General features: G+C 37.4%; 1 protein-coding gene and 1 long non-coding RNA gene across 4 annotated transcripts in view; one reads left to right on the top strand and one right to left on the bottom strand.

Moving 5' to 3' along the window:
- LOC109396315 (uncharacterized) overlaps positions 1 to 9,194 on the bottom strand; it is a 68,042-nt gene that overhangs the window by 39,643 nt on the left and 19,205 nt on the right. The gene's annotated exons all lie outside the window — the stretch shown is intronic.
- The window catches only part of STK38L (serine/threonine kinase 38 like), an 82,795-nt gene that overhangs the window by 60,868 nt on the left and 12,733 nt on the right, over positions 1 to 9,194 (top strand). For all 3 annotated transcript variants that reach the window (XM_019668037.1, XM_019668038.1, XM_019668039.1), the window contains 4 exons: positions 808 to 859; positions 3,358 to 3,480; positions 3,734 to 3,817; positions 8,558 to 8,681. In XM_019668037.1, the coding sequence (XP_019523582.1) occupies positions 808 to 859; positions 3,358 to 3,480; positions 3,734 to 3,817; positions 8,558 to 8,681 (383 nt within the window). The remainder of the gene's footprint in view (positions 1 to 807; positions 860 to 3,357; positions 3,481 to 3,733; positions 3,818 to 8,557; positions 8,682 to 9,194) is intronic.

Genomic DNA, 9,194 nt, shown 5'->3' with positions numbered 1-9,194 from the left:
CAAGCAGCCGGTGTGAGCTGCTGTGAGCCGCCGTGAGAGGCTGTCCAGAGGCCGGTGACCGATCTGCCTCACCCAGGAAGAGCGCAATGATAATACCAACATGAGCCAGTGAAGCAACGTCCACTACAACTAGACTGAAGAACAAAAGGACAGCAACTTGTCTGTTCCTCTTCCCCAATTCTCCAATAAAATCTTTAAAAAAATAAATAAATAAAATAATGGACAACTGAACTTGGCTATACCTAGAAAAGCAAATGTTCTGGTTGTTAATGAGTTACTTTTTATACACACATATGACTTTCCAATTTACAAAGAATTATAATAGAATAAAATACACTCAATTGCATTGAATATCTACTTGATTTATTAGGAAATCAAGCTGAGACTTTAAGTGAAGGATTTAGACCACCTCATTTAGCTAATTGTTAGAATCAGGATTCAAATGGGTATTTACCTTTAAAATGTATACTTTTAGTCACTATAGTTACCTTTATGTACTTCTAATATAAACATTGATAAATGTTAACAATTTTGGTGGTTTGAACATTGGATAACAGAATTTTCTTTAATAGAACATCAGTTCCCTTTGCTAACAATTCTTTTCATTTGGCCAGTATGAGAAAGTTAAATCTGAATTGGCTTTATATTTCGAGAAAGGAAACTATTCTTAGTGATTATTTTGATTCAACTTGAAATATTTTGTTTTAAACATAGCCAATGAAGTAGTAAACTTGAATAAATAAATGTACTTTTCTTAAATGGGAATAGTTAGGAATGTATTTAAAATTTATTTTTTCTTTTGTTAAGGCAGAAGAAATTAGAAGTGGCCATGGAAGAAGAAGGATTAGCAGACGAAGAGGTAATGTTAGCTGTAATTACTGTGACTATAGTTAACAGTACTGTATTATGTACTTGAAAGTTGACTTTAAATGTAAAGTGGATCTTAAATGTTCTCACTACAAAAAAAATAGTAGTTATATGAGCTGATGAATATATTAATGAATCTTAAAAAAACAAACAAAAACCAAAAACAATATATTAATGAATCTTATTGTGGTAATCACTCCACAATATATGGAGTGTATCAAATCTTCACATTGTAATACCGTAAACTTATACAATGCCATATGTCAATGAGATCTGAATAAAGCTGTGGGGGAAGGAACAGCAATTACTGTACATTGTTACATTACTTTAAGAAAAAAGTCTATTCCATGGTATTCATCATTTTGTATACACCTCTTAACTCTAATGTCAATTGTACCTACTTTTTAAAGATTTAAATCACTTGTTACCTCTTCCATGAAACCTTTTCTGGTCCCCTGAATTGGGGGTGGGTGGGGGGATCTCTATTTTTTAAGTTTGCCACATTCTATCAAGTATACATTTTTTTACACACACTCTTAAGTAATCCCTCCTCCTAATCTGGAAACTCCTTGAGGGAAAGATCCATTGTTTATTTATTCACCAAGTATTTATTCTAGCCGTCGGCCAGCTTGGGAGCTATAATGCTACAGAAGAAACTATGGAGTGTCCACTCTGGGAAGAAGGTATTTTAAGGCTACCCCAGGGACAGGAATGGTGTTATGGTGGCATGTAGGTGATTTATATGTTCCATACACTTGTGATACTCCTTTTTTGCCATTAAATAGCTATCCCCAACTATATAAACATTGTTCACTTGCTGCATTATGCAGCCTGTCAGATATTAATGAACATGATTTTCTTTAGCTGCCTCTTTCTCTTATCTGTCAATTTTGAGCATAATTTATGAAACTGTATAATAAGGTCATCTTTTCCATTCAGATTGGACAAATTACTGAAATTATATCCAACTATAGACCCTGTTTTATAATGCAGAATGTCTTTCAAAATTTTTGTATTGATTTACGTAATTTTAAAAAGGTCTTTACTAGGGCCGGCCGAATGGCTCAGTTGGTTAAGAGCTCGCTCAAGAGTTTGAGCTCTGAGCAACAGCGGTTCGAGGCCAGCCCGAGCTGAGCAGCCGCTAAGCTGCCAATAGGTAGCAGGATGGCTCAGCTAAAAAAAAAAAAAAATAAAAAAATAAAAAATAAAAAGGTCTTTACTGCTTTGAAAGACAGTACTGTAGTGCCACCATGCGGCCTTTTTAAGTATAGTCTTAAAATTGAAAACTACTTTTTTTTATCTTTTTGTTTTACTAATATTTCAGTTTTTTAAACTGTTATTCAAAAGACATTTTTGAACAAAAATATAATCTTCACTGTTCGTCCCCCGTTGATGTGCCTGAGTGTGTAACTTCATTTAGCTGTTTAAATTGGAGACGTGACTTCTTAATGTGATCTTCTTAGATTAACTTCGTTAGAAGTAAAAGAATTCCATTGCACTGATGATACATATTTCTAATAGTTCACCCTACCCTTTTGAAAACATACACAGTACGGGTAGCAAGGGACTTTTTGGCGGTTATACTTGAGCTGCACGTAGGAGGAATGCTTCTGAGCTGCTACAGCCCTTTTGTCTTGTTTTCTCCTCAGACCTGAGCTGCTGAAAGCTTGATAGAGTTCAGTTGCAGATGAATAGGGGTTTAATTTTTCCCCTGATTCTGTTTATTTCCCATTCTGTGTTACCTCTACTAGGAGCTCTGTCAGAGAACAGAATTTTGTTTGGTGAGAGAACACACAGCATATAGAACAATGAAACAAACGCCCTTGCCAAGTGTACCTTCAGGTGCTTCATAATCTTTCTTAGTAATGCTCGTTATTTTTGTGATTATTGGAGAATGAATTATGAAATTCCTGACATGACTATTTTAATGAATTCTTCATATAATAATTTTTTTGATACAGTTTCATGTTTTCAGGAAGTTGTATGTCAAGTCTCAAGCAGTTTATTAAAATTTGCCCAAGAATAAATTCTAACATAAGTAAATCTCTGTAGAAACACCGCAGTTGTGTTATTTTGGTGTCATAAGTTTCAGTCGTTTTTAGGGAATTGAAGCAAAGTAGATTTCTTGAAGGTAAAATTCAATATCAGAATGCTATTAGCATTTCTTAAAGTTTAATTTTTATTTTTGAATTAAGTTAGCATATAGATGAAAGAATATGATGAACTAGTTAAGATGAAATATTTAATGGAATGCACTTGAAGAATAAAGACTTATCAGTTGTTAAAAAGTTTTAAAGTTTCTTTTTGATTGTTTTATTCTTTCCATGCTTAATAAATACTTGTCTTTGGTAAATAAGTTATAGCACTAGTATATAATATTTAAGATACTTCAGCCCCATTTATATGTGTCTCATCTTTTAATACTGTAGATTTCCTTTGAGACACTCTGATTTTAAATCTGATGCCTTTTTAAACTTTTTTTTTAAATAGAAAAAGTTACGCCGATCACAACATGCTCGCAAGGAAACAGAGTTCTTACGGCTCAAGAGGACCAGACTTGGCTTGGATGACTTTGAGTCTCTGAAAGTTATAGGAAGAGGAGCGTTTGGAGAGGTGTGGTTCTTTTTAAAAGTCACTGCTATGGAAAAATATATCTTAAGATAGTTTAAAATATATATTAAACTAGCTTAATATATATTAAACTAGTTTAATATATATTAATACTAGTTTAAGTTTAATCGAATTCTTAAAGTACCATCAGTGGAAAGTTGCAATGCTACTTTCTTTAAAGGAACCTACCTTTCACTCCTAAATAAATAGTAATGACTGCTTAACATTTATAATGTGATCAATTTTTACATTTTAGGTGCGACTGGTCCAGAAGAAAGATACAGGCCATATCTATGCAATGAAGATATTGAGAAAAGCTGATATGCTTGAAAAAGAGCAGGTATGTTCTTTAACACACCATAACCAAAGGAACATCTGCTGACTAGGTGTTGAGTAAGTGTTGATACTGGAATTTTTAAAAAGAAATCTCTGACTGGGTGGCAAACACACAATTATAGATGATGTATTACAAAACTGTACACACGAAACCTATGTAATTTTAACAACCATTGTCACCCCAATAAATTTTAATTAAAAGAGATCTATACATCTTACTATATAATCTATTAATTTTTTGATAGCCTGTTTCATTGTTTCTCAATTCTTATTAAAATTTCTTCTAAATTTATAATCTAAATATGTATTAGTCTGTTTAGTGCTGCCATAACAAAATACCACAGGCTGGGAGCCTTAAACAACAGAAATTAATTTTCTCACAGTTCTGGAGGGTGGAAGTCTAAAATGAAGGTTCTGGCAGGATTTGGTTTCTGGTGACGGCTTTTCCTGGCTTGCAGATAACTGCTGTCTCATTAAGTCCGAGAGAGAGACAGAGAGAACGAGAGCTTTCTCTCTGGTGTCTCTTCTTAGGAGGATACTAATCCCCCACCCCCATGACCTCACTTAACCTTAATTACCTCTTTAGAGGACCCATCTCCAAATCTAGTCACTAGGGGTTAGGGTATCACCACACAAACATTTAGTCCGTAACAAAATACCTTCTTTTCTGACTTCAGTGAAAATAAAGGGCAGTTCTCAGTACCCTGAATCACTATCACGTATCAAAAAGGCAAATCCTCCTGAGAATTTGTTGATTAATATATTTCCAAAATCTGTAACCACTCCAGTTTCATACTTCTGGGCTCTCTCCATGTTTCCAGTGACCTAAGGCAGTTTATAGGATGGCCATAAACCTGAAAACATCAGTAGTAGTATTTTATGTATTTACCTGTGTTTCCAGTTTGGGTAGATGCTCCGTAGAAATCTAAATTGAATACGTATTCATTTTAGGGAAAGACTCAACAGTGGGGTTATAGAGGGAGATGGGACCTCTCTCTACCTAATGCTTTATTTCAGTCTTTCAGTCCCCACCTGAAGCTTCCTTTGTTATTACAGTACTGTAACATAAATTTATTTAGATCTGGCCAACTTGAATTTTCACTGCATTCTTTCACTTTATTTCTATTTCATTCATTCAACAAACTTATATGTTCTAGGTTCTGGGAATACAGTGGTTAACAGAACAAACCTGATGCTTGTTCTTTTATAGCCGTGGGGAAAATGGGCAGACAGCTGTTTCAAGCAGTCATGATCAAAAAGTTCTGTGAAGAAAATTTTTACCGAAGGAGAAAGCGATACAGATGCTGTGGGTTTAGGAGGAAGAATTAGATCAGGGGAGGTTTCCCTAAGGAGGGAAAATTTGATGAGAGGCTGAATAATGAGCAAGAATGACATAGAGATCTGGCAGCACAAATACCCAGGCAAGAAATGCAGAGGCCCTGTGGCAAGAATAACCTTGGCCCACTCCAAGAAGAGAAAGAAGCCACTGTGGCTGGAAATAAGTGGGAAAGAGTGGTTAGGGGTGAAGTGGGACAGGTCTGCAGGGACCAGATCATGTAGGGCTTTGAAGGCCAAGATGCAGAGTTCAGGTTTTATTCTAAATGCAGTGGGAAGACACCGTTTTGTTTAATTAGGGGCTGGCGTGTGTCATTGATGTTCTACAAAGATGAAGCAATCCCTTTGCTTATTTACAGGAGAAGCAAAAGTTGGCGAAGGGAGACCAGTTGAGAAATTATGTGGCAACTGCAGCCAGTTTGTGATTATGGCTTATACTAGGGTTACAAGAGTAAAGCTGAAGAAGGCAGATAGACTAAGTGTATGTTTTCATGGAAGAGCCAGCAGGATTTTCTGCGATACACTTGCAGGGTGAGAGGAAGGGCGAGGGTAATAAGGAAAAAAAGGGGGAATAATTAAGAAAACCTAGAGTGTGACTTAGGAATGAGGTGCATTACGGTGTCATTTTCTGATTTAGAAAAGACTGAGGAAGGAAGAGTTTTGGAGACAGTGGGAATTCAAGTTCTCTCTGTGACATATTAAGTTTGAGCTGCCAATTAGATATCCAGGTAGACATATTAAGTTGACAGTTGGCTGGACGCTTGGGAGAAGTTTGACTAGAAATATAATTTGGAATTCATCAATATTGATAATATTTAAAGCAATAGGACAAGGTGAAGTTGCCTAGGGAACAAATATAGACAGAGAAGAAAAGGGGGCTTGGATCCAAGCCCTAGAGAACACTAGGCAGAGGAGAAAACAGCACAGGCGACCAAGAGAGAGGGGGAACCCCGGAGAACACCGTGTCATGGAAGCCAGGAGGAGAACGCGTTTAGAGGAGGTGGGTGGTGAACCATGTCGTGTGCTGCTGAGAGCGAGCAGGAGGAAGAGAGGCCGCTGGATGCCACCATGTGGGGATTTTGAATAACTTGGCAAGGAAAGTTCCGATGTACTGGAGGGCAGAAGCCTAACTGAATTGCTGGAAAAGAAAATGGGAAGTGAGTATAGAGAAATCTTTCATGTGAAGCAGAACCAAGGATAGATTGGTAAAGTGAGATTTAGGGTCAAAAGGAAGTTGGGGGTTTTGTTTGTTTATTTGTTTTGGCAAGAAATGTTTCAGTGATGATTGGAAGAACTCATTAGGAAGAGAAAAACCGATGATGCAGGAGAAAGAGGGCAGATGCGCACAGGAGGACTCTGGAAGGCAGAGTCGGTCTTTGACAGGAGTAGGAGCCTATTCATGACAGCAGGAAGAAAAAGCAGAGGAAATTGGAACAAATGCTGTATGGTTGATCTGACGGTGTAAAATGCTCAGTTCCTGCCAGACTGCAAATAAGTGAGGTCATCGAGTCAGAGTAAAGCTTACTGGAGGTGTAAGCAGAAAGAAGTGTGAAATAGTTAGAAGTATTGACTTGATGGGTAGGGAAGCAGACTTGTTCGGGAAATACAGTTGAATGCCCATTGAGATTTGCAATCATGAATGTAAAGTGAAACCAGTTGGTATAAATAGGTGTTTTTTCTCTTGTAATACTTAGTTGCTCTGGGGCAGAAGAGACATAATAGACAGAAATTTGGGGTTAACTAGGGTTGATGTTTTGCCAGGCAAATACAGTGGAGACAAAGGAGTTCAAGGTGTTTGCAAAAGAGTGATCATAATGATGGAATCTAGGCTGGGCAGTGAAAGAAATGAAGTTATGATGAGAGTGATAGAAAAAAGGTGGTAGGGTGCATGGAATGCAGATTGAAGTGTTAAGAATAAGAGACCTAGAAGGTTAGAGACCTGGAACTCAGACACAGGGTTCTTTAAAATTGAGATTTTAGAGGAGCTACAATTGGTGATGCGAAGGACAAGAAGGTGATGCGGCATAGTGGAGGAAAAGGTCATTGGAGGCGAGGAGGAAGTCAAGGAACTGTGTAGATGGTATTTGATGGCTCATCCTTGTGGATGTTGAAATCCATCCACTGAGTGGAAAGGATGGAAAGCAGTTGGTAAAGCCATGAGCTGAAGTCAGGAGGAAGTGAGGGGGCTGACCAGGAGTTTATAAAGGAGAGCTGTGAGGACAGTGGCTGCTGTGGGCTCACAGAGGAGCTGGGGAGAAGAAAAATGTCACAGGGAGCGAAGGAAGAAGTAGAAGACCTACCCCCATCTGCCACCCCCCCACCCCCAAGCAATGTGTGAGAGAAGAATGGGCCATCCTTGAGAACTCGCTCTGTGGAAGACAGAACTCTTAGCAGACAGCCTAGTTTCAGTTACGATAAGAGGTGACAGGGGACTTTGTTGAAGACAGACTGATTGCAGAGGGAAGAGGTTTGGAAGACAAGGAAGGCTGCGATATTGAGTTGTATTAGAGAATTATAGATAATGATGGGAATAAGGGTTTGGGGTCAAGATGTAGAGCTTTAGAGGCAAGGCGACATAAATAGGAATCTAACTCCACCATAATAGAATTAGTCCTGGTTAGAGTTTTAGAGGAAGGACGAAAGGCAGCAGTTAGTTCCAGATATAGACTTTAGTTACTATTACTAGCCACATGTGGCTACTGGGTATTTAAATGTAGCTATTCAGAATTGAGATATGCTATAAATGGAAAGTACACACCAACTTTTGAAGACTTGGAACCAAAAAAAAAAGGTGTAAAATATCTCAATAATTTTTATATTAATTACATACTGAAATGATACCATTTTAGATATATGGGGCTACATAAACTATAATTGTTAAAGATAATTTCATCTGTTTCCTTTTACTTTTTATGTGGCTACTAGAAAATTTTAAATTACATTTGTTGTTTGCATTATATTTTTATTAGACAGCCCTGGTTTAGAATATTTTGCCAGAAGTTGAAGCGCTAAGGACCCTGACTTCTATAGGGCACTGCTTAGTAGTTTTAAGTTTTAAAAGTCAGACTAGGGCCCTAAATTTATATGACAAAACCAGGATCCTTGGCTAGGTTGAGAATCATGTTAGAAAATGTTTATACTAGTCATTTTTCTACCTCAAAGGGCTTGGCTTCCCCTAAAATGCCTCTGGAGCCCACCTTTTCAGGCCTTAAGATATAAGCTAAAAGGAACTATTTCTAGAGCTTCCCCATATTTAATGAGAATATAAGCATGCATTTATGTTTCAAATCTTTTCTAAAACTCCAGCTTTCCTTTGTGACTTTTAAGAAGCTGGATGGATAATTTTACGAGGTAAGCCTGAAAAATGTATAATGCGTTACAATTATTTTTTCAAAATACATCCATCTAGGTGGCTCATATCCGAGCAGAAAGAGATATTTTGGTAGAAGCAGATGGTGCCTGGGTGGTGAAGATGTTTTACAGTTTTCAAGATAAGAGGAATCTTTATCTAATCATGGAATTTCTCCCTGGAGGTAAAAACAAACATAACACCAATGACAGGCTGACACAAGCAAATTGTTATATGTAATTGTAATTTTACTGAGTAGGTTTACTTTGTATTCCTTTGAGATTTGAGATTTGACACAGTCATGGTTTTCCAATAGTTCCTCCCATTGTAATGTTAATTTTGACCACAAATCAAATTATTTCCAAGGAATGACAAAGTTGGCACATTTTAGATACTACCATTCTGGGTTTACTGGATATAAGTCTAGTGTTAAGAACAATAAGTCACTCAAGAAAAAGACAACCCAATGGGACACGATAGTCAATGTACTGAAGAGATCTCTGGCTAGTCTATGAATATATAGGAAAATGTTCAACCTCACCCATATTCAGGGAAATGCAAATTAAAACAAGAATGAGATATCATAGGGTCGGCTGAGTGGGTCAGTTGGTTAAGAGCTCGCTCAAGAGTTTGAGCTCTGAGCAACAGCAGTTCGAGTCCAGCCCAAGCTGAGCAGCCGCTGAGCTGCCAACAGGTA

This window comes from Hipposideros armiger, unplaced genomic scaffold (genome assembly GCF_001890085.2).
Source record: "Hipposideros armiger isolate ML-2016 unplaced genomic scaffold, ASM189008v1 scaffold_513, whole genome shotgun sequence".
Classification (NCBI taxonomy): Eukaryota; Metazoa; Chordata; class Mammalia; order Chiroptera; family Hipposideridae; genus Hipposideros; species Hipposideros armiger.
This window is presented reverse-complemented; position numbering and strand designations above follow the sequence as displayed.